The sequence below is a fragment of the Protomyctophum bolini genome (assembly GCF_963924005.1).
Source record: "Protomyctophum bolini genome assembly, chromosome: 5".
Lineage (NCBI taxonomy): Eukaryota > Metazoa > Chordata > Actinopteri > Myctophiformes > Myctophidae > Protomyctophum > Protomyctophum bolini.
This window is the reverse complement of record NC_137866.1, coordinates 41,633,217-41,660,115: the sequence shown is the minus strand read 5'-3', so window position 1 is coordinate 41,660,115 and position 26,899 is coordinate 41,633,217. Positions and strand designations below refer to the sequence as shown.

Sequence of the window (26,899 nt, the reverse complement as noted above, 5' to 3'; positions counted from 1 at the left end):
TTTGGCATTTCCAAGCATAGTATGAGCTGTTTTTGATGTTGAAGTTGTGAAGCACAACTTTGTTCTTTTTTAAATTTAAATGTGCTATATAAATAAAGATGGTATGGTATGGTTGTGTTTTTTTCGTAAATAACGTCCTACTTGATCATACTAGTGGGTCACACAAAAGCGTCAAAAGTAGCAGATTTGCAAGCTCTTGAGCTTATAGATCTGCTTCTTTTGCTGCTTTTGAATTTGAATCCTGAAAAGTAGCATTTCCACCCGACAGAAACGCCCATAACGGAGGTGGAGTTGGCGAAAGGGCCTTTCTGTGTGAGTTTGCATGTTCTCCCCGTGTCCCCTAAGGTAGGTACCCTCACAAAAAACATGCAATAATCCTTATTTTTTAAGCAGTATAATGGTCAAAAGTAATCAATGTGGGGATACCCTGTACATACTTATGCTGTATGTTGATTAGTTGTACATTAAGCAAGTCACCCCCCCCCAATAAAAATAAAAATAATTTGGGGGTACCGACCCACAGGTTGAGAACCTACTGCTTTAAGTATTCTATTACAAGAGTTCAGTCCAATCTATCTAATCTAAGTGGATCCATTCTAAAAAGAAAAACACAGGCATACACAAGCATCGTTACAATGCCGATACGGTACACATGCTTCCAGGTCCACTGGCTTTAATCAACGTGGTTATGACATCAGGAGAGGACATAAATGTGTTAGTAATAATGCCAGAATGAGATCAGTGTATACGGGAAATCTCGTAGCCAATGCATTTGTAATGGCTGCTCTTTTACCCTGAGCACTCTTTTATCTATAGCAGTGGTTTATCTTAAGTCTGGAATCACATGTTTCTGGACTCCAAGGACCCATTCTATTTTACCCAGTAAATGCAGGTCATTATCATTATGCCCCGTCTGTCTGTCTGTCTGTCTGTCTGTCTGTCTGTCTCTCCCTCCGTCTCTATCTCTCTATCCCTCCAACCTTTAGGATTTACACGGACAGTCGGACACCCATTTGATACATAATCTCTCTTCTGCTCCAATACGAGGACAATATGATCCCTTTTCCACCGGTTTTAGTCCATGAGCCAGGCCTCCAACATTGGAACGTTGATTATGAATTGAGTGTGCAAAACCATACCTACAGTATATTAAATTGTTATCATATATTCATTGACTTATATTGATCCTATAAACAATTTAATATAGGTATGGTTTTGCCCACTCAATTAATAATGAACGTTCCAATATTGTTGGTCTGGCTCACGGACTAAAAAGTGGTTCTGAACTGAAGCGGTTCCGTACCGGTGGAAAAGGGGCCTAAGAGGAGGACCCCCTTGAACATTATACGATGCACCTCGAGGGGGCTTATTATCCCCCAATTGAAAACATTTCTGGTACAAAGTTATGGAATTCTCAAAGCAAGGGTTTGAAGAGTTGTACAACAATGTTTCAGTTTTAAAAAATGAGGAAAAAAGGAAAAAAGGAAAAGAATTACATGAATGTATTCATGTAAAACCATACAAAAATTGATGAAATGAAATAAAACAAAAATAAACATAATCAGTGTTAACCTAAGTGTGTACACTCTCAGAGTTTTACAGGCCTGTACGCACGCGTGAGTACAGCTATTGAATCTAGATCCATTATGTTCCAATGTTCAAAGCCAAAAACACAATTCAATCGTTAAATCACAATTATTTGTATGACAATTAATCATCAACTTAAGTTTTGAATCGTGACAGCCCTACACACACACACACACACACACACACACACACACACACACACACACACACACACACACACACACACAGTTTGTTGGCTGTCTCATTCTGCCTCTCTGTCACTTCCCCCTGTCCTTCACGGATCAAAAGGCTACCTCGTGTGAAAATTGATTGTCCCCCGTTGTGTCGTGAGGATGACAGATTTACAGTCATCATCAGTGCAGGGCTCTCTCTCTCTCTCTCTCTCTCTCTCTCTGTGAGGCTCGGCCCCTGTGCGGTGTGCACAACGGCCACACGTGCACGCCTGCCTGGGGCGGCAATCTCTTCCAACACACAACCGAACCGAGGATGATGCAAGGAAAAGACAGAGCTGGTTCCCATTATCCCAGTCACAGAGAGGCAGCACGGCATGGGGTCTTTGTTCAAAGAGATGAATGGGACATATGGATCCATAGATGACATGAAACCCTGCAGTGCTGATTCTATAAATCAGAAACAGACTGACCGCCACAGCCTCTGTTATTCCGCGCCGGCGTTGTGCTCAGTATAAATAGCAGATCTACAAGCTCACAATGCGTCACGAATGTGACGCGTTGTGAGCTTGTAGATCTGCTATTTACGGCATGCGCAACACCGGCGTGCAACAAAGTATACATCAGGCTGGATTCTGCAAAGGGACACTATATGCAGTTTCCATAATGCATGTAGTGCATGCATGCCTGTGTCTCCGTGTGCACAATGCACATGTATTCTGTATGCGTCCGACGTCAACGCATCGGCGAGCGTTGCACATGACGTGTGTGGGGGGGGGGCGTGGTGCGCGTGTACTGTGTACGCCTTGACATGCACGTGAACATAGCGTGGAATATCTACGTGGAATATCTACCGAGAACTGCACTGCAGCAGCATGAGCTCATTGCTTCTCTCACCTCTCTCTCTCTCTGATCCCCCCACCACTCCCCTCCTCTCTCATTATTACATAAGTTAATGCAGCTCACGCACGCACTCACACACACACACACACACACACACACACACACACACACACACACACACACACACACACACACACACACACACACACACACAAACATGCGCACGCACACACACATTATTCGCCAGGCAAGGCGCTGTGAGGAGATGCAAAGGAATATGTCATCAAAAGTGTATTAACGCGAGCGGGCCAAAGGGTAACAGTGAAGAGACAGGGAGCTATGGCAGACCCCACCCCACTCTCCTCCCATCACAAAGCTAATAAGAGACGGAGTGAACACAAAAAAAGAGAGAGCTGGAGTCAATTATGTGAACATGGACATTTCTCTGGGATGTTGTAGCACCACTGCACACGCTCACATGCCGGGCAGAAACCCTGTATCTCCATGATTCGCAAATGAACGCCCTATACTTGATCACACTACAGTGTCACGCAAAAGCATCAAAGGTACAGTATCAGATCCGCATTCTGCCGATCTGCTGCTTTTGCCGGTATTGAATTTGAATCGTGAAAAGTAACAGTTTTGGACATATGAGGTTTCCACCTGACAGAGATGATATTATATTTCGTCTCCTCAGATACCATCGCTACCCAGAAGAGAGAGAGAGAGAGAGAGAGAGAAAGAGAGAGAGAGAGAGAGAGAGAGAGAGAGAGAAAAGGCGCTGTTGTACTTTTTGAGCTTGGACATTTAGAAGCAGAGTAAACAAACGGTGCTTCCTAGGGTGATTAGCACTTCAAAGCCAATCAGCTGAACATGCAGAGGCCGGGCGTTGTTGCAGCATGACTGTGTATGTGCACTGCACTGCACTGCACTGCACTGCACTGCACTGCACTGCACTGCACTGCACTGCACTCGACTCAACTCAACTAGGTGTGTAGCTGTGTACCCCCACAGCACTGCAAAAGTGCACAGCGTTGCACTGCACTGCACTTCAGTGAACTTCATCTCAAACCGTTGGGGCTATATGCTACATAACTCCATTTGTTACTGTCTAGAAGAACAGAGGTCTTCAACAGGGGGTCCGGGACCCCTGGGGGGGGCAGCATTCCTTTTCGGGTTTATGATCCGGTCGCAGGAGTGGATGATATCTCATGGTTGTCATCATATTACGGTAAGAAAACGAGTTGTCCTGAACTCTCCTTTAACCACAGGCCTAAAGGGGAATTGCACCATGGCTGGGGGAGATTTAAGCAATATTACACGAGCGTGTGGTTTACGGTCATTAATGCACGCCTGTGATGCTGCAGGAACTTTTCTGAAAGGCAGCGCAGAATGGAAAACCACACCCGCGAGTGTAATATTGCAATTATATAACAGTTACCCTTAAAAATATGATATTCGCTTAAAAAACCCCACAAATGTCCCAAGAAACTCACTAGCCTATAGCAACCCAGTCGGTTGGGAGAACAGAGCAGCTGATTTCTATGTTTTGATTAGGCGTTCCATTATGCTCGTTTGAAGCATGGCTAGATGGCTGTTTCAACCAATCAGATTGCTTCCTCGAAACGACCCGTTGTAAAAATGAATTTGTCTTCAGGCAGAGGCTATGAGCCACTCTGCTATATTTATATATGCATGCATGCATACATGCAGTATGTATGTAGGCCTACTCTATAACACTTGCTATGCATCCCAGCATCCCATGTCTATAATGCATTATAAACATACTCATAAGGCATTATAATCTGCTCATTATAACACCGTATAGTGATAGTTATTTATAAGAACTAATAAATAATCACAATGATATATATAACAACAATCATGACACATTAGGCAGGCATTTTATAATGATTGTATTTGTCAAGTATAATAATTAATTGTGCGTGTGCGTGTGCGTGTGCGTGTGCGTGCGTACAGTATGTATGTATGTCAGGTAGTGTACAAAACCCCCATGCCCTGGGAGAAACCAGCCCTTTACATTATTCAGGAGGATGAGGACTCTGTCTTCAACTTGAATGAACACCACTATAGTACTGCATAGACACCACTAGTAAAACTAGCAGATGTGCGAGCTGGAAGCGCAGCGGAGCATTCCAGGCCTGTAGACCTGCTACTTTTGAATTTGACTTTTTTGGACATACATACGGTATACGTATGAGGTTTACACCCGACAGAGACAATATACACTATACTGTAAAACAGACAGACAGACAGACAGCATGCTTCCATGGAAACTATAGCCAACGGCTGTACAGTATAGAATATAATGTAAATGTGAACCCATTCATTCCCCACTGCAACCCGAGTGCAAATAGTATACATCACACACAGCAGCATGGTTCTGGTTCTGAACAGACTATATGAACAGCTATACTGTACGTTTGGGCCTGGCACCATTCTCGCAGAGCAGTTACTATAGTCTGTATGGTTGAGTCCCTCAGGGCTCTATAGTCTATACTAGTGTATTTTCTATTTTCATGTTGTTGTCCGAGCTTGTCGATCTGCTGTTTTCAGCGAAGGCTTTCCCCACAATGTGGATTAAAGTTAAGCATTCTCAACCTGGCCTCCCCATGTTGGCCATGTCATTTAATAAATGTCAAAACTGTAAAAAAAAATACTAAAAAAACAATCACACTTGTTTGAAGTGAGGAATGTATTCATATGACGTCTTATGTTGTTATTTACTGCCCAAAACAAACAAAAAAATCCCATGGACTTGGCTGCCATATGACGTAATGTTCAAAAGCCCCTAAAAAAACAAATAATTTCAATAATTATAAATATTTCTTCTTTCTAAAATAACGAAAATAGCTACAATCTACAATCTCACAATGCGTAGAGAATCACATTGTATTGTGAGATTGTCTATCGGGCTATTTACTGTATATGTGATATGGCTATGGGGGACTTTTATCAATGGTTCAACACTGAAATGTCAACAGGAACACTCGGATGAACTGTAAACTATTCAACATGGATGCTTAGTGTGCAAGTTCCAACTGTAGATTTCCATTCCACCTCCAGCTCTTGAGAACAACCATAATGGCCTCTTATACCATATCCATCATACTGACACCGCTGACCAGCCGAACCACAGGTCTGTGTCACGGACACGTTGCTGAATAAGCTTTTCCACTTCCCACAGCACTCTGCTTTTTTTATTTTATTCTACTCGCCACAGTGGAACTACTGCACACCCACCTGGCACTGGATTCTGCCCTTCCATTACAAACAGCTCCTCATCCCCCTCCACCCACAAGCCCAGTCTACACATAGAGAGAGAGCCAGCGTATATATACCGGCCAAGGGGTCTCAGCCTTGGCATTCCCCCAGATGCATGTTAACAACCTTACCTGGATGATGGATTCAGACCAGTCCAGCGTAACCTCGCGACCGTGCCTGTATATGCGTCTCACACACATCCAGCAACCGTTCCCGTCACGTCACGTGCTGCTGGTTAGCGGCACTGTGTCATCGAATGCTTTACGCAGCCGCGGATAATAACCGCAGTGGTTACAAAGTACGGGAAGTCTTTAACATTCCGGTGCATTCGAGATGTACATGTAATCCTCCTGCAGGACATGTCAGGCTTGAACCCTGATCCACGGAGGACCGATCCAACAGGCACCACATGACAAGCTCAGGTTAAATAAGTAATGTTCTCTCTCTCTCTCCTGTGTTCTAGGGCACGCCCTGACACACTAACCAGGTACATATCAGATGTCCCGCTGGTTTCTACAGTGTCACTATGCCAGTAAGCATCTTAGTGTGATATACCGTACATGCTTCCTGATATCCTTAAAAAGGTACAACAACTAGAACTCTAGCGTTCCTATCCTGGGGATGGCATAAGGTTTTTTGGGGGTGAAAATAGCACATCTACAACACGACACGCCGTGAGCTTATAGAACCACACTGTAGAAAAAGTCAGCTCAACAAGTGATTATTATTATAGCTTTAAGACTTTTTCAGGCTTACTTTCACGATATTCTGATGAAAATATCGGACTGCATTGGAAATAACTTGAAACAAATGAACTGAAACTTAATAATAAAACAGTTCATATATTTGAGATGATTATTCTCTTTCATGATTGCGAAATTATAACTGTAACTGCCATGACTTCCGGTAGACAGCTGAGTGAGATGGCAGCATAAATCGCAGCTCCCGTGTATTACTGTATGTAAGGTTAACCCCCGAATAATACAAGTATACAACAAATTCAAAGACGCGATAAACGAGATATGAGCGAGAAAATGCAGTCGGAAAAGTCAACAGAACGTGACGATAAGAAGTTGGAAGGAGAGCAGCATGGCGAGGGCAAGATTTTATCGCCATAGAAATGACAGAACTAAAGAAAGAGATTATGGACAATTTTTCAAAATTCAAAGACGAGTTTAAAAGAGACATGCGACAGGAGTTCACAAACTTCAAAGAAGAAATAAATACTAAACTCGAAGCGATCAACAAGCGGAAGTACAAGAACAACAGAAAGGTGAGAGGATTTGGGAGTCTTATTTTAGTTTTTATTGTATGTTTTGTTTTGCAAAGTTGTGATTGACGTATTTGCAGTGCTCAGTGTGAGGGGGGAGGGGAAAGAAAACACAAGATGCAATGTAACGATTAAAGGGTGGCGTCATTAAATATGAATGGGTTAAATAGTCCAATTAAAAGATTTGTAATGATGTATTCACCGAAGATGGGAGAAATGGACTGAGTATAGAAATCAACAGGTCGACACTGATGACAATAATAATGGACATCCATGAATGGGCTGGAATAGGTTGCTTGTTAAAGTACCTTCACAAAAAAAGACGTGTCTATACTACTGGGCCAGGGGTGCACGGCTACACTACAGAGATAACACATACACTCACACGCGTACCTGCATTGAATTCCACCGCAAGGCTAAATTGTATATTAATTCTAATGACACACGTAACACCGGCACAGGTACAACGGAACAGATAAAGCTCAGATAATCCCGTCGGTCTATAAGCTGGTATATGTACTTGGGACTTTTCTTAACATAACAATGATAAGGGTTATCTTTAGGAGCGCAGGCAGTATTTCAGGGAAACATACAAATGGATGATTGAACACTAAGGACTTTGCTGTGTATGTGCTTCTATAAGTAAGACACATTTGTGTGATAATAAGGCTTAAAACCTGATAGAGAAATCACTACTGCTGCACATCATTCTGCATGAATTCATCCCCCAAGCAATGTATGCATGATGTCTGAGAGAGAAGAAAAGGAGAAAAGCAGTTATTCTTCTGAAGGACCTTGAAAACTTTCTGACTGTCCTGCCTTTTTATAAGTGTAGCATGCCAATGATAATATGTCTCCATTGGTTTTGGATAGGAAAGCGAAACAGGCTTTTGGGTAAAATGCACAGGAATGTCATTTGATCAGTCAAAAGAGAGAGCGAGAGAGAGAGATCAAAATATCTCGTCCACATTTCATTTTAGACCTTCTGTTTGGGGCCGGTCTGAAAACAACCAGCACTTAGAGAGTCCAGTCCAACCAACCATCCAACCACCCATAAGTATCTCCTGTACGTACCTTATAGTTCGACTGGATATGCAGTACTTCCACATCACATTCCACACAGCAGTGACATCACTGGAGACATGAGACATGCCCGGGAAAAAAAATAACTGAGCATGGCACGGGGGAGGACGTTTTCAAAATGTCCCAAAACACACACACACACACACACACACACACACACACACACACACACACACGTACACATGAATACACACACAGAAACTGTGGCAACTCCCCTCCTTAAACTGGCAGCTGAAGTACAGTCTGTACTCACTCCTCGCTTGACCACAAAATTATATCCCACATCCTTGACTTTCCATAGAGGAACCCACAGAGAAATGCGTTCTTTTGCCTTGCTGCTAAAGTTATTTGGTCTGTTCCCTTTTAAAGAGCGTCTCGGAGCTGGGATGTTGTTGGACCCTGCGGAAAAGTTGCTGGTGTAGCAAAGCGAAGCCGCCCCGATGATGACCAAGTAAGGTAAAAAGGCCCAGTACGTAACGTAGCGTATAGCCCAGAACAAAAATCAAAGCCACCTTCTTTAACAAAGGGCTCTCCACCCACAAGCCCTTTTCTCCTCCACAGAGACAGACAGACACCCCTTCTCTGTTCTATTGCTGCAGAAAGCGCTCTTTCCCTCATCTGGCAAAGATGTGCTCTCCAATGGTGATGGGCTGGGCCTGCCTGTTTAGGTCTCCTCAATGTGTGTCTGCTTATGTGAGTCAGAGAGAGAGAGAGAGAGAGAGAGAGAGAGAGAGAGAGAGAACGTGAGTCGTTGAGTAAGAAACGAGTCCCAAGGATTTTTTTGTGTTATACTTTTAGCCCAAATGTCTTACTGTACCTCTCTGCCATTTACATTTCTGACTAATAAAGTATTCAACCAATCAATCAAAAGAGTAAACATGAAGACACACACACACACACAGACAGACAAAACATAGACAGAAAGATAGAGAGCACAGCGCGCGCGTGCGCACACACACACACACACACACACACACACACACACACACACACACACACACACACACACACACACACACACACACACACACACACACACACACACACACACACACACACACACACACACACACACACACACACACACACACACACACACACACACGCCTGTATAAGCCCACCTGGGCTCTAGTCCAAGAACTACACTGGTCTCAGTGGGAAGAGGGAGGGGAGGGGGGGGGGGTGAACCCCGGTTCAGCAGCTGGGAGCGGGAGGTAGAGGCTGTTTTGAGTTAGTCCATCAGCCTTCATGCTTTAACAACACACACACACACACACACACACCCCCTCAGTGCTGACCGTGTAACCAGTGTAAGGAGTTACACCCAATATTCCAGTGGTGGTGGATGGAAGTATACTCAGATGTTTTACTCAAGTAAAAGTAACAACATCACAATGCAGTCTATATGTAGAACTAATGTGTTACGAGTAAAAGGCCCTTACATTTGTCAAGTTCCTTAAAAAATAGCTGTTCTTCTTCAAGCTCACAACGAGCTTGAAGACGGAGATGGAGTAAATGTACTTATTGACTTTCCACCGCGGCCTCACTGCTGGAACACTATCTGACCCATGTAACCAGTTTAATGAGTTACACCCAATGACTGCTATATTCCGGTGACTCTGTGGAATTAAACAAACATAATGACCTCTTTTGGGGTGCGGAGGAGACTTGGCCCTTTCAGTTTCTATTTTTATTTTTTTAAGTTTTTACAAGATGGAAAAAGAAATAAACAGTCGTGAAACTTGCGATAAATAATTCCGGCAGGCCGTGTTGTCGTACGACGCAGATAATGAATGTCAGACAGAGAAAGGAGTGGAAAAGAATCATGACGTGAGGCTGAAACGTACTGCTATAAGACATGTTTTATGTGTCTGAACATCAGACAAAACGCACATTGCAATGTTGATGTTGATGACACATTGAAACTGAAACTATGAAGATGGAGATCCAATTCCTATATAATTATGTCCCCTATAGCTCTGGTCCATAGAATTGGGAGTTCTCCTGAACGCGATGTGGCGGTATACACGTGTATTTTCCTCATTTGAAAAATAAAATAAACAACATACTGTTTGCTGTATACTCAGAAACAAAAGACCGGTTTACAGGGTTTTCTGGCCAAAAAGGTGGATTTGACACAAAAGGTGTCGCTCTGAGAGTATATTTCCACCACAAATAGAGAAAGGCTTTCAACACGTACCGTATATAAACCCGGCTTTGTTTCTGTGAGTAGTAGCGAAACATATCGTCTATTTTTACTGAACTGGAGACAAGAACAGTGTACAGTGACTCACAACGCTATGGACCAGAGCCATACTGTACTGTCCCCATACAGGGAAAATGTATCATAGGGTCATAGGACGGAGATAATGAATGTCAGACAGAAAAAGGAGTGGAAAAGAATCACAACGCATGGGAACGGCACTGAAACATCCTGTTAGAAGACATGTTTTATGTGACAAGAAGTTCATTGTAACACTAGAGGTGTTTGGTGAAGAGGCTGCACCTCATAGTGGGGAAGCCCCAGAAATAGAAACTAATAGGGCAGATTGTTTGGGGGGGCCATTGTGCTCCCTGCATCTGTAATGCATTATTAATGCATTAAGGACATGAACTCACCTTCAGAATGCTAATTCAAAATGTCAGATATATGTGTGTGTGTGCGTGTGTGTGCGTGTGCGTGTGCGTGTGCGTGTGTGCGCGTGTGTGTGTGTGTGTGTGTGTGTGTGTGTGTGCGCGTGTGCGTGCGTGTGTGTGTGTGTGTGAGCCACAAGCAAAGCGGACATTGTGGGGTCTGTTTTCCTGGCGTCACAACAGAGACAGTTGTTTTGATAAAGATCTTTGTTAGAGGGACGTTTAGGAAAATTGGTTGGGGTTGGTTATAGGATTAGGATTAGAATTGTATAGTTTGGTTTCAGGGGTTAGGATTGGAGTTATGCACCATACAGTACCAGTGCCCTGCACCAAAAATAGCCGAATCTTCAAGATCAAGCTATTTTCAGCTCCAGGGTTTTGGTTACAAATGACAAACTTGTATAAAATGGCGTTCATAAAATCACCATCCTAAAATGCTGATGTCCTCACAAGTATAGTAATACAAATGTATGTGTGTGTGTGTGTGTGTGTGTGTGTGTGTGTGTGTGTGTGTGTGTGTGTGTGTGTGTGTGTGTCAGAGAGGATACATTAGCATAGCGTCTCTGTCAGGTGGAAACCTCATAATGTCCAAAAGTGAAGTGTTACTTTTCAGGATTCAAATAAAAAAACCAGCTAAAGTATCAGCTAAACCATCAGCTAAAACCAGCTAAAGTATCTAAACTCATGCCGCGTTTCGAACTTGCAGATCTGCTACTTTTGCTACATTCGTGTGACGCTGTTGTATGATTAGGGAACTCATTTACAAAAATCACACCCGTGTGAAGTGAGGGGCGCTAATATATTAAAGTCTAAATCATGTTGATTAGGTGTAACAAACGGTGCCAACACAAGCGCCATTAGCAATAAAGAGACAATTTGACGTAATGAGGGACAATACGACGTAAATTTCCCTTCATTGTCAATGGCGTTTTTTAAAACAAACATTGAACTAAAAACAAGAGTTTATTTTCTGCCCGACAGCAACAACATATATAGACGTGACAGGAGGCTGTGCACCTCTGCGTCTCACGTCCCTGTTCGGTCTCTTCCTGTTTCTCTTCTTTTTTTATTTCTCAGAAAGAAAGACTCCTTCAACATGTGTCTGTGAGTCAGTGGCAAAGCGTGACAAAACCCAGACATAAATAGCTGTTGAGTGCGACTGCAAAAGACTGTAGGGATTACCATGAGGCCGCAACACTCATGAGGACATTATTGATCGCTGTCCCCTCTATTTCAAAGCACATAATATGTTACAAATCAGAGATGTGGGCATGGTTGTTGGATGCGGCCAGCGGCAACTTCTTAAAAGCCCTTTATCGTCGAGGACAATCGATTCTTCTGCTTTGGCTTTTCTCCTTTAAACAGATAATGTGATTTTTTGGCCCGAAAAATCCCAGCTCGGCTGAGGAGCTTGAATTGTGCGCAATGGAATTTGAAGGGACAGATGTGTGTTTGTGTGTTTGTGTGCGTGTGTGTGTGTGTGTTTGTGTGTGTGTGTGTGTGTGTGTGTGTGTGTGTGTGTGTGTGCGTGTGTGTGTGTGTGTGTGTCGTGACACACAGTAAAAAGATATGAGTGGATTTTTATAGGCCAGAAGAGGGATGGGGGGATGGTGTCTATCAGAGAGAGAGAGAGAGAGACAGAGAGAGACTGGGGGGTTGACTTAGGTGAACATACAGGACTTTCCTACTGTCACATATTGAAGGGAACTCCCTAGAGCATTGGTTCTCACGGTGGGGTCCTTGGGGGGGGGGGGGGGTATCAAAAATAGCAGATCTACAAGCTCACAGTGTGTCGTGGATTTGTGCAAAGAGCTACTGCCCTAGACTAATTCTCAACCTTTTTTTTTACATTTCAAGGAGTCCAGTTTGATTGGGTTACAGACCCTTATTTGACACACACACAATATTTGAGGGGCGCTAGCCGATCCTATGCCCATCTTTGTGTCTGTGTGTTTGTACCACTGAAATGATTTGATTGGCTGAGCACGGAATGTGATGTATAATGATGCATGCCGATAAGAGTGCCCCTCACTTCACAGTACCATATTTGAGTTGCACTAGCCTACGTCCAGCTTTGAGGGTGTGTGTGTATGTAAACACAAACATTGTCCTAACACAAACATTGAATGCTATATCGATAATGAATAGCCAGTTTTGAGTGTTTGTCCCAGCGCAAATATGAAATGTCATTGACAACAAATGGCCATTTTGGAGTGTTTGTGTAAACACGAACATTGCGTAAACGCAAACGTTGAAGACGAAGGTGAGGACGCAAATTCTGATTGGCCCCAGATGATGTATGATGATGTATGATGATAAGAGCGCCCCTCACTTCACACGGGTGTGATTTTTTAAATATCTTGGAACCCAATCTAGGTGTTAGTGGATAGACTCCCACGCTCTGGCTGATACCGACAATAAGCCTCTCCGACCTACTTACTTACTTAACTCTGAGAAAGTTATAAATGGAGGGTTTGGTTCCTTTCTATCACTCTCAGTGTTACAGACCTGTAAAGGGCTCTTACTTCCTAATAAGTGACAACATTTAGCTTGATTGTGGGCGGGGAGCGTCCACAGAAAATGAACACACAATCTAGCAGACATTAAACGACAACACAACACAATGATGTTACAGCGGCAATAATCAATAGGCGATAAATCAACAGCTGGTGTCATGTCGAGGTCAGGGATGGACGGACCCCGCAAACAAGACCCCGCAACAAGCACTCGCTCGTAAATGAGTGATTCATTTTCCCCCACACAGCGATGGGAGCCGTGGAACTGGTCTCTGAATAAACCATGCACTACAGATTATGCAGTGGGTGAAAGGTGAAGAGGATGCTGTCCCATGTGGGTAAAGAGCTGAATGAATTCAGGCACAGAGCACGCCAATCTCTCATCTATTCAGCGGTGCCACTGCCAACTCTAAGCAGGCAACACAACAAACATAAACAGGCTCCGTCCAAAGTGCCCCGTTACTTTTAACAAAGAGCGACACACAAATAACATCATTAACCTGCTTCTTCCAGTGGGATAATGATCCCTGGAGTAATGCCTCTCACGCTTAGCGTGTCAACAACACTGTGCCCCAGCCCAGCGAAACTGCAGGCGCAAACAAAACGTTGTTTGTGTACAAAGCTCTAGCTTCTGATTAACACATTCTTGAGACTTAATGCGAACTGATTCGGCCTGATGTTGAGTGCTCTGACACAGTATAGGAAAGAAAAGACGATGGAATTCAGAGCTCTTATTAAATGGCAGAAGATGCGTGTGCATTTTAAGTAGAAGCAAGCTTCACCGTACCTCTTATAAAAGTTGTTGTGAGGATGCAGACAGAGCACGTGCCAGTAATCCATACAGAAGGCTTTGAACTTCCACATTCTCGACTCCGGTGGGCGATCCCTTTCGTATACACGCACAGACGGCAATCAATAGGAGGGCAAAGTATCGAATTCAGAGCTGGAAGGCTTCATGGTGAGAGAGGTATGAGGTTCCTGCTGGGGTATACGTGCAATCCACCATGACCCCAGAAACACTAGTATCCTCCCGGATCGGCCAGGCTCCTCTGGAACACCAGGCTTCTCTTGCCTCAGCTCTCTGAGTGGGTCAGCACCGCGCTGCTCCCACTTGGATTGCTGGACCTGGGAGGTTCTATCTGTCCCGCCCCAGGGCAAATCACATCACTCCTGGAACCAGTCGAGAGAAGCGGGCCCCCGTCCAGAGCTATCCAGAGCAGTATACCGATTAGAGCTATCCAGATGCATCCATATACCGGTCGCGAGACCCGCCGGGACCGAACCGATGTGGTGCGGCAACAGTCGTCGGGATCCAACCTCCACAAAAATAAAGCCCCTGTGACGTGGATCTGGCTGTTTGCAGCTCGGCTGCATGCAGCTCCTAGAGCATATTCAGGTCAGTCCGTCTGTCCTCTGCGGTGCCTGTCCCTCCACCGAGGACGACCAGTCTGGGATCCCAACAGACACCAGCAGCAGCTAACAGTACAGTACCGGCTGCAGCTCAGAACCGCTGCTCCAAAAAAAGAAAACACAGGTAGTGGTGGAATGTAGGTATAGGGGACAGACAGACAGACAGACACAATGCACATCAGTGTCTCAACACAGAGCATCAATGGCCTCCTTCCTTCTTTCCTTCCTCTCCTCCTTCCACCCCCCCCCCCCACCCTCCTTCCCTCTGTCACAAGAGAAAAACTTTCCAATGAGGCAGGAGACCGCAGCTCCCGGTCCTCCCTCTCTTCCTCTGGATTCTGAAGCTTCTAGCTTCTATCTGTCCCTTTCATATGACTCTATCCTTCCTTCTCTCTCTCTCTTTCTCTCTCTCTCTCTCTCTCTCTCCCCCTTCCTCTCCCTCTCTCCCCCCTTCCTCTCTCTCTCTCTCTCTCTCTCTCTCTCTTGTACCACTGCTGCGTGCCTGCCTGCCTGCCTGCCATCCACACAGGACCTCCCAGAAATGTGCCGATTCCAGGTTGCTGGGCAACACTACTACGGTGCTACAGAAGCTTCAAATGGAAGCCTCGCAAGAGGAGAAGGTGATTGGCCCCCGGCCGATTGTGGGGAGGGGAGAGAGCGAGAGAGAGAGAGACTGACTGCAGTGTTGTATGACCACATGCGTTTACACACACGCATGTGTTTAGGATAAACACGGCGTGTTGTGTAAATGTCTCGTCAAATAATGATGACTCGAGGGGAAAATGTGGCGTATATCTGAGCTGTCAAGACGGTCAAGGTCAAGAGAACGTTCGGGAATAATAAACTTTAGTGTTACATCACAGGTTTACAGGTGTGAAGACGTGGGTGAAATCTGTTGTTGTGGGAAGCTCCATCGTTTGCCTTGTTTTCAGGAAGAGAAAATAAGAGAAGCGAGTGTGTGTGTGTGCCTGGGGGGGTTAAAGAAAGACGTATAATAATTTATAAATGTTTTACCCCATTAGTTCTACCAGTAGAGTCGTTAATTAACCCATAAAGACCTGAGGTTGATTTTACAAATGTCTTGTAAATCCTAACAGCACATATGTGGTGCTCAAACTTTTTCATGTCAAGGACCCCCAAAATTATATGAATTTGGCCTCTGGCCCCCCATCTCAAAATACTTAGTTCCAGGGACGCCCAGAAGTAAAGATTTTAGTTCAAAATGTTTGATTTAAAAACTAATATTATATCCAAAGATTTGCACACATTTTCAAAATGGCACATCTACAAGCTGCAAGTGTTTCTTGTACCGGTATATCTAAAATCTGAAATCTAAAATGACACGGGTGCTTTCCCGGTTTTAACGGGTTAATTCCTCCCACTGCTTTGCCGCTGCTATTGTACTCTATACTGGCTCACCTGTCAGTGAGGAGCCCCCAGCGGGAGGACGTAACGCCTCCGTCGTACTCCTCCTGAAGAAGGAACAAAGACTGAACCTTCCCCGCCAAGCTTCCCTCCCCCTGAACACCGAGTGTGTTCGTATAGAAGGTGGGCAGGCCAGTGAGGCCACATGTACTGAACACTGAGTGTGTTCGTATAGATAGAAAGTGGGCAGGCCAGTGAGGCCACATGTACTGAACACTGACTTTGTTCGTATAGATATAAAGTGGGCAGGCCAGTGAGGCCACATGTACTGAACACAGAGTGTGTTCGTATAGATAGAAAGTGGGCAGGCCAGTGAGGCCACATGTACTGAACACATAGTGTGTTCGTATAGATAGAAAGTGGGCAGGCCAGTGAGGCCACATGTACTGAACACTGACTTTGTTCGTATAGATAGAAAGTGGGCAGGCCAGTGAGGCCACATGTACTGCAGTGGATTCTAACCCCTAGACGCTGCCGTGATGGGCAGCAGGTACTTTACCTCATCAGGCTCTGCAACACCCGAGCACCCTGGCCTAGTAATTTATACTTGCTTGCCGTCAAGATGTTTTTGTTAACGACAAGTTGCAATAATGAGCCATTCATATCAAGCAACATAAGTGCAACTCGTTGTTGAAGGGCAGAAACCTCAAAAAAAATCTTAAATTAATGCCCTACTTGATGTTACTACAGTGTCACACAAAAGTATCAAAAGTGTGTTGAGCTTTTAGATCTGCTACTAATTTTGAATTTGAATCCTGAAAAGTAACTGGTTTTGGTCATATCTGCCCTGTGCACCATTTGTTCATGAAGCCTTAAAAGCCAAACAGAAATGTAATTTTTATTCGTAGCGTTCCAACGGTCAACGACAGAAACACAGTTTTTCGCAGTTAATCGTAATTAAGCGACAGTAAAATCGTCAGATAAAATGTAATTATCGTGACAGCCCTATAAACACATGTGCCGTCTTCATTCCATTCGGCGTGATTCCCAAACAGATTGAAACGCTACAGCAGGAAATGGTATAGGAAAGATGAAAGTGAATCTATATTCATGAGATGAGATTTAATGGCTAGATCAAACAGGTGCATATCAAACACATATCAAGGTGACGAGTTCACCTGTCACTTGTCAGGGTTTGGCTCCGCAAGCAACCGAGAAATAAACGGCTCATATTTGCGATGCCTCCGCCGGGGACATGCAGCAATATATATAGGTTGTCATAATGTGTCCATCTGTATACTGTATGTATGCCTGTCACAATTATTACATGATGGTATAATCTAATAGCTGTTATTTTAGATAATCGCAGATATATATTTTTTAATCGTTTCCATGTTGAAAAATGTTTATACATTTTCACATACAAAAAACTAATATGTAAGTAATTTCTTTCTCAGAGCAATTGTTGATTTTTGATACGTTGAATGGAAATGCACATCTCTCTCTCTCTCTCTCTCTCTCTCTCTCTCTCTCGGTTAAACTCTCACTGTCATATATTATAGTTCATTTTGACTGTAAATATGTACTAGACAGTATATAAACAGTATAAATATAAGATATTTGATTAGACTGTACCAAACTCACTCACAATTTTAAACGACACACAACGAAGGTTGAATATGAATTTAAATCCCTGTTCTGCTTTTGCTCCGCGTAATTTTTCTCCATTCCAAGGACATCAGGGCTTACCTGAGTGTGTTTAATGGGTTCTATCTAAAGCCTGACTTAAGCCCCGTCGGTAGAGCGTGACCAATAAAATGAACCGGAAAAAAAAGCTTCAAGGAATATTTCACGTCAAACTATTTAATGTGGTGCTGCGTCATTCATACAGGGTTGATGCATTCATTCGCAGTGGAAGAAAAAACAATCGACCTTGTTTCGAAAAATAATTACCTTGCTTTATCGTGCACGTTATTTTCACGGTCTGTGTGGATGTCCTCGTTACCCAGACATCAGTTTAAATCAAATCATTGGCATGACATAAATGCTCCGTGTGTTAAGAACCTGTACGCCAGGGCAGGGTTCGCAGAGGTACTATAAGCCTGGGCGGCTGCCAAATCTATGTGTGTGATAGGATTTTTTTTCTTCTTTTTTTTTTTTACATTAACCACTTTAACCGCAGAATCCAGATTCTGAGGGGAATTGAAACCAAAAATAGCAGATCTACAAGGTCACAACGCCTCATGGCGCAATGTGCTGGGAGCTTGTTGTAGATCAGCTATATTTGGCAAGGAGAGTGAAAGATCAAGTTTTGACGGTTTAGGTTAAACCGTCTGAAAAACATGAGTTCAACACAATTGTATACAGCATGTATAAAATTCTAAGGGGAATTTGGGATGAAAAACATTGAAGGCCGCTGTACTGTATACAGCACAAACAAATCAGAGTACTAGCTATATGCGTGTGACTTCATCATCATACCCGGAAGTTATGCGGGAACGCCTACTGAGTGGCAACAAACTACTTTCTATGGCCTCGACAGCCCATACATCCAAACAGAAAAGTCCTATTTGATTGCATTAAACAAAGTATGAATTCACTTTGTCAGTCACTTTGCCACTCGATCTGCCATTCACTATATGCATGCGCATACAGTACCCTCTATTTCACAATGTAGAAGAAATACTCCAGTAAAAGTCCTGTATCTAAAATGTTCAGTACTGCACTTGAGTAAATGTACATATAACTGTAGGTACTCCCCCCACTGCCAGACTGTGTTTATCCCCTATACAGTATAGTATATGTTTATGTGGCAATGTTCCGACTCAGCAGCACCACGGAGAGGGACATGAAAACATGCAACAGGCTATACAATACAGTATGTACAGTATCAGTGCTGTCAGGCAGAAACCTCTTCTCTCCATAGTCTAACCCAGGAGTTCTCAACCTGTCAGTGTGTGGTCTTTGAGTCGCCCAACAATTTTGTCCGTTTCCTACATACAAAAAATAGAGTAAAAAAATAAAAAACTATTACCATACATTTAATACAAGTTGAAGCACAAATTGTGCTTAGAGACCCAGAAGGTCTCTATACTCTCGCACCGTGCAGTTACAGCCAGCGTTGCCAGATTGTGTGAGATATAATTAAGAAGCGAGTAGGCCACATAAGCACCCTAAATCTATATCTATAAGTAAGTAAGTCATATCCATATATATATACAGTATATAGGCTATTTTAAAAATCGCGGATCAACAAGCTCAGATGCAATGCTTTGTGAGCTTGTAGCTTGTATTTTTATTTGGAACACAAATCTGGTACGGGGCTCCCTGACACAAAACATTTTCATAAGAGGATTAGGGATAAATGCATATTAATTTGCGGGTCCATGACATGAATATGGAAGCAAGCCCAAAAACTGCAACCCAATTTCTGTTTGTCTTTTAGGCTTCGCGAACAGAAACAGAAACCAAACGGGCAGATCGGACAAACAACTCGAATGTACAAAGAAATGACTGACATACTAATTTGTATGCGGTCAAAAATGTTGTTAAACAGCAGAAATGTCAGCTCTACAATTACAGAGGCTGTACGGAAACATTTTGAACATGTAAATGGTTATGGCGATCAGGCGATTATGTAGTAATTGTGACAAGCCTATACCAAAATCTCATTTACGTAAACGTCATCATACAACAAGCTAACGCAATTCAAGTATCACTTAAAACCCCATAGCATCCGTATTGTGGGTGAACACTTTCGTAAAAAAATAGCACGTCGCTCGCTAATTTCAGTGAAAGCCTTAAAGACACCAGTATAGAGCCCTGAGGGGCTCCGGTCACCCATATGGGGTTTAAGCGTAGAGAAATACAAGGATAGAAGCCGAACCGGAGCGTTAGCCCCGCCCCCCCGCGCTACTCATTTCAATAGAAGTTGCTCAGTGGCGTTTTGAAGCACCCGAAAGAACAATCTACCTCCACATTTGACCACCAAATGTTGGTGGCCGAGTGCTTCAGCGTTGGAGAGCCTCACTGGGGGCGTGGCTTCAAGTGGTTAAGCAACAGGGATGCTCCACATGCTGGGTGCAGCTTTCCTTCTGATGGGGCGGATGCTCTAGGACACAAACACTGCTCTGTGTGTGTGTGTGTGTGTGTGTGTGTGTGTGTGTGTGTGTGTGTGTGTGTGTGTGTGTGTGTGTGTGTGTGTGTGTCTCAGTGCCACCCGGCCCCAGCAGCCATGAGAAATGGAAGCAGAGGGGCCTCTCATCAATATTCAACATCCATCAGGGTGCAAACACACAACAAACAAAACAACAGCACACAAAAAAGACACGCAACACAAATATACAAGAGAAAAAAAGTACACAAATATGACATGCACGCACGCACGCGCTCACACACGCACACGCACACACACACACACACACACACACACACACACACACACACACACACTTTTAAAGTCAAGTCATCAACCTCTTTAGGCTGGCCATTTCCACCATGTTGTACCCATTTTAAACACTAATCCTATAGGTGCGCCGGATATAGCATCTACAACTGCGTGCACCACAACTGGTGTGTCATATAGGCTACAAATAAAGTAGAACAAACTAGAAAGGTATAAATTAAAAGCAACTCAGTCTCAATCTTAATCCAAACCCTAAAAGGAATCTTTTTCTAACGTCTTAACCATAAAAACAACCATTTCTCAAATTCTACTATATCGTCTGTCGGCTGGAAATCACAGCATGTCCAAAACTGTTACTTTTCGGGATTCAAATTCTAAAATAGCGGATCCACAAGATCAAAAACTCATCACATCGTGCCGCATTTCAAACTTGTGGATACTTTAGTGTGATGTTGTGGTATTGATCAAGTGGGACATTAATTTATAAACAAACATTAAAAGTTAAATGGAGATAAGATTCGATCAGAGATTTCTGTCCGACAGCAACGATATTGTGGTAGCAGCATTTAGCCTCGCGCACGCACACACACACACACACACACACACACACACACACACACACACACACACACACACACACACACACACACACACACACACACACACACACACACACACACACACACACACACACACACACACACAGCTAACTTGGCCTACCCTTCATGAACTTTGTCACACAATGTGAGTTTCCTTCGCTTCCCAGGACGGCCTCAACACGACGACACAAAAGCCACACTGGTCTATTGTAAGGAAACCATTGTGAGAGGCGGGGAGCCGGGGACAGTAGAGGAATTAATTAATGGACATCAGCCGCCTGTCACAGAGCCGGGTCTGGGCCGACTTAAACAGACCGTAGAGCACACACTGATGAGGCCTTTGTCTCAACGCTCTTTATCTTAAATTTGCCTGCATGAAAAATGGCTTCCGCCGAACTCTAATTTAACACTTGTCAGCGCTCAACAAGTGTGCTTCTGTCTCTAATGTTTCACCGCTGAACTTACAATGAGGAAACGAAGGAAACCGCAGTGAGGAACTAAGAAATGAGCTGACAGCAGGAGTTAGTATTCAAATGAACATTAAACAAACCCCCCGAAAACTTCCACGGCTCTAAATGTCGATAATGAATGTGTTGAAAACTTCAGCTCTTCAGCAACAGCCTCTCGAGACAAGACTGTGGGCTCACACAAGTTTTCAAATGCTTCTTCTGCCTAAACAGTCTACTGGTGCAATAGAAGCGCTGAAAATTGCAGTCGCAGTAAATAAATCCTAGTGTAAATCAATTTTTGCAAACGGAAATAAATAACAGATGACAGCTTCCGATCGCAGCTTCCATGAAGCATAGTGACTCAACCGGTTTCCAGTTCGAACCCGGGCTCCCCCAGACTTATGTCGAAGTGTCCTTGAGCAAGACTTTGGTGTATGAATGTGTGTGAATGGGTGAATGTAATGCACGATCTATGTAAAGCGCACTATATGAATGCAAATGTGCATTTATAAACTTGTTTTTGGTACCGCCACGGTCTAATCATATCTGGTGCGTTATCCTATAACTGTTAAACAGAAAAACTGTGCGATATAAAAAAAAACATAAAAACAGTGCAACATGAAAAAAAAAACAGTGTTTCATGTTGGAATTGGCAATTAGTAAATGAAGTATCTTTTCTGGTTATCCATTGTTTCATGCGTGCTGCTCATGGCATCGGCCATGCCAAACGGAGGAGCAGCGATTGAATTCCCTCTAATTGAGGTGAATTTGGCCGAGGGTACAGAAAGTAGTGTGTGTGTGGGTTTGTGTGAGAAGAAACACTGCGTGAACATGGAGAGGACGGGGAGGAGGCGGGGGGGGAAAAGCAATTATTTAAGTAATAGCGCACATGAAGCACAGATGGCTCTGATACATACATTATAGGCTGTGTGTTTCCACTGGATAAAGAGCTTGGTACTGTATGATTGCCTGTGGATATTACTTAATGAGTCAAACATGATGTTAAGTGTTATTTGTATTATATGCCATTAAAGATAATGCTACCCTCAGACGATACACTTGAGACAACAAGTGTATATATAACACAAAATGCACCAAAAAGCTGTCACTATAGAGAGAAACACATACAATAATAGCTCCTTTGCCTTGGGTGAACTGCATTCAGTGTCAGATCAGAAATATCCACTTGATTGTCATACGCTGTATTATATGTGGGTGTACCACGGTGCTGCTTGCATTTCTGTCTAATAAAGTATTCAATCAATCAAATTGCTTTATTTAGAAACCGAGATATGGAGATGGACATACAAAGCAGGTCTCCCGTTGCAACTGAACCGGGGACTTACTACTATGATTACAGTGGTTGTTGAGGCACTGTACCTCTGACCAGCAACCGGCCACGCCTCTTGACCGTCAGTCTCGATGGGGTTCCAGCATGCTGCAGGAAACACAGGTCCCACTGCATGACTGTATAAGTTAAGGTCAAATGACCAGTGGTGACAACGAGACGGCTGCGTTAATGTGTGCCCGTGTGTTCCAGGAGGCCTGTTGGGAGTACTGAGACATGGGGGGGAACATCCCCATTACCCTGAATCAATACCAATCTGCAATGTCCTGCAAATGGACCGCCTCTCTAAAAGGGCACACAATGATATCAGCCGAGCCATCAATCAGAATTGACCAGCTCATACAGAGAGGCCCGGTGACAAGCTCGCATGGTCTCTCAGTTCATGCTACGCGAATCGTCCGCCCTCTGATGAAGCGCACATTTTCTGCAGGAAAAAAAAAAGAGGCTGCAAGCCTTGTAGGCTGTACCCCAAAAGTTGAATTTACGACCTGACAAAAGGTTGTGCTAGAAAGATTCCCTGGTCAGCATTGCGAGGAAGGGGCTGGGAGTGCCGGTGTCTAGGATAGCTGGTGGTGGTACTGTACAGAGGCTAACATTTTGTGTAGCATTATACCAGTAAACCATTGGTTCTCAAACATTTCATGTCAAGAACCACCACTTCGATAAGTATTTGACCGCAGATTCCCCTCTGAAAGGTCTTCATGCCAAAGACCCACATTTCTTGCATACGTTTTTTTAAGAAGCTTGTATAGATTAGCTATTTTCATATCGTCATGCTGTATTAAATCATGTTACTGGTGGTGGGGACCCACTGTAACCCCCTAGGAAAGGACCCATTGGCGGTCCCCAGACCTCATTTTGAGAACCACTGCCCTATACAACGTCAAGAAGAGGCGCTGCAGTGTACAGTATGGCATGACACCGAGCAGGGGTGGGAGAGAATCACAGCACTGCAACGGGCGATATACAGGAGAATGACGAGTTAATGTACAGTCTGGTCACAGCCATGTTTGGATATATACAGGGTAAAAAAAGAGAATTTTATCTCTAGGCACGACGCATTTAGACTCACGCTGTATCTGGTTGCTATCGGGTACATATACATATCTACAAGCTCAAAACGGTAACACACCGCTTCTCCTTTCCGTTTCGAGCTTGCAGATCTGCTACTTTTGATGCTTTTGTGTAGTATGATCAAGTAGAAATAAATGGGATCAGAGGTTTCTGCTCGACAGCAACGATATACAATCTCTAATGATGACTTTCATGTTAAGAGGATTTCATCAGCAATACAGGAGAAAGCAGGGGAAAAGCAGATGACAGCCTGTGTGTGTGTGTGTGTGTGTGTGTGTGTGTGTGTGTGTGTGTGTGTGTGTGTGTGTGTGTGTGTGTGTGTGTGTGTGTGTGTGTGTGTGTGTGTGTTTATGTGAGAGAATATCTTAGAATAGTGCACCCCCTGGTGGCAGAGTGGAGACACTCCCATGGTTTCAAAGCACAGACAGAGAGAGAGAGAGAGAGAGAGAGAGAGAGAGAGAGAGAGAGAGAGAGAAGAGAGAGAGATAGAGAGACAGAGAGAGGCACGATAAGAATACTGATGCATTCACAAGCCATCAAACCAAAATCATATACATTTTGCCTTTCCATATCTGTATTAGGGGAGCACCCAAGTCAAATTGAATGGATAAAGAACATAATGTATTATGCTGCATCCCTCATGGACAGGGTAAATCCTTGATAAAAAAAACAATGTCTCACATCTATTCAGTTCCTTCACTATATCTGCATTGCTAAATTGAGACTACTGTGCATGAATACAAAATTCAATAAACGACTGTTACAGTATTGTTTTATAAAAGCAAAGGCTCAAATGTCTGCATATTTGTCTCACTAACACATAGCATGCCAGGCAGGGTCGCCCACTGGCCTAGCGGTCCAGGCGCATGCCACATACAGTAGGCCCTGGCATGACAGCGACGTGTCGTGTGTTCAAGTCCCGTTCATGACGACCTTTGCTGCGTGTCTCTCCCATTCTCTCCCATTCTCTCTTTCCTGTGCATCTTCACTTCAACTATCAATAAAGGCAGAAAAGCCTAAAATGAATCTTTACAATGCCAGGCAATTCAAATCCTGGACAATAATGTCCTGGACAAGAAAAAAAAGGGCGTCATAAGAACACTGAACCAAGAATCATACTATGACTGGAAAACGCTCACGCACAGGCACAGCACCAGTAAGACACATATCTCACAAACATGGCGGTTTACACTGAAGGGCAGATGTGTATCAAAATATAATAGCATACCCTGAAAACGCTGTGGAGAGATAATATTACATGAAGCAGTAGCTCAGATCACAGTACAGATGTTCAGCCCTCTGCCTACAGGCAGCTGTGCAGAAGATAGGTGGAGAAGCAGAGAGACGGGGTACAGAACTGATATAGAGAGAGAGTGATAGTAATCTGAGAGAGAGAGAGAGAGAGAGAGAGAGAGAGAGAGAGAGAGAGAGAGAGAGAGAGAGAGAGAGAGAGACACACACACAGGCAGATATGCTGCTATTTGTGTCAAAACCTCTGCACCAAACTACCCCTGTAGCCTGAAATTCTTCATCAGCCTTTTAATTGTATACAACATTAGTCCGTTTTGACAGTTTTTGGCATTGCAAATGTATGTTTTCTCATGCTAATAAAGCTCCTTTGTGACAGACAGACAGACAGACAGACGGACGAGATCTGAATTCATCTGTGGTGGATGGACGTGGATTCCACACTTCTGTCTGCTATCTTGAAGGCATTTCATATCCTGAGGGCCGGGAGAGTGATGGACAGCACAGAGCGTTCCCGGTCGAAGTGGGCAACACTTAAAGACGCATGTCCACCAGGCACTGCATGCCCAACTACAGTAACACGGCAGGCTGGATTTAATTAAAGATCACACACTACAGTACCACAGGAATGGGCATTAATTATGTCCTCTCTATTTTCGACGTTTATGTTTCTTTTTCAGGGTATGGTATGTTATGTAGTTATGTACAGTATGACAGTATGTGTACTGGCTGGGTCTTGTCAGCACACCATGCCATGCGTAGCACGATGAGTCACCTTCGTAAATCCCTGATAGGATTAGCTTGTTTTCTATCATAATCCTATACGGCAGTCACAGAAATTCCAGTCATGAAAGTGAAGCCAACGTACATGCAGTGCATGACTCAGCGAGTGGGCTCCCTCTGTATAGGACAGAGCCATGAAGCAAGCGCTGCAAAAGTTGAAACGCACCTCGCTTCTTGTGAAGCAGACAGCTGAGAATCACAGGTATATAAATACTGTTTATTTATTTATGCATTTATTTATTTAGCCTGTACTCGAGAACACACATGCCTCACACTGCTACCTTGAAAAGCTTGTTATTATGTAACAGTGTTTCTCAGACATAAACACATATCCTCCTCATAATAACTGTACCTTTATAGCCAAAGGAAGGAACAAAATGTTCCGGAGTAGACGCGTTCCTTTTGTGTGGCGCCCGCAACTCCACAACTGCGCCCTGCTCAGCCATTTTAGTCCGCACACGCTGCCGTTGGCAACGGCCGGGGCCTTATTATGGGCTGATTTGAGCCAAGGATGCATAAACACTAGCTTCTCTGCCCAGCCTGGAGGAAGAGTGCAACTCACTACAGCTCCCAGTGGTCTTGGTAATCCAGCTGCTAGCTCTTCCAGTGCAACCCCTGGCCAGGTTGCGCTGCCTGGAAGAGAGCCAGCGGCGTGCCAGGCAGCGAGTGCCAGCTGCCGAGGCCGCGGTGTGCCAGCACACCGACCTCGCTGCCAGATGAGCTCAGCTTTATAGTCCGTTGTTTTTGTGCTGTTGCACTTGGTGATGCCGTGACACATGCTACCGTTGTTGGAGTCAAGCTACGATAAGCTGGCCTACACAATGCCTGTA

The 26,899-nt window shown here is 44.0% G+C and overlaps 1 protein-coding gene across 5 annotated transcripts in view; it reads right to left on the bottom strand.

Moving 5' to 3' along the window:
- LOC308316020 (IQ motif and SEC7 domain-containing protein 1-like) overlaps positions 1–26,899 on the bottom strand; it is a 192,208-nt gene that overhangs the window by 60,555 nt on the left and 104,754 nt on the right. The window contains exon 1 of one of the 5 annotated variants that reach the window (XM_080764340.1): positions 14,176–15,052. The exons of 3 other annotated variants lie outside the window; for them this stretch is intronic. In XM_080764340.1, coding sequence (XP_080620466.1) covers positions 14,176–14,252 — 77 coding nt within the window. In that variant the 5' untranslated portion in view covers positions 14,253–15,052. Of the gene's footprint in view, positions 1–8,229; positions 8,868–14,175; positions 15,053–26,899 lie in introns of those variants that run through there. One more of the 5 variants, XM_080764341.1, reaches the window with a different exon arrangement.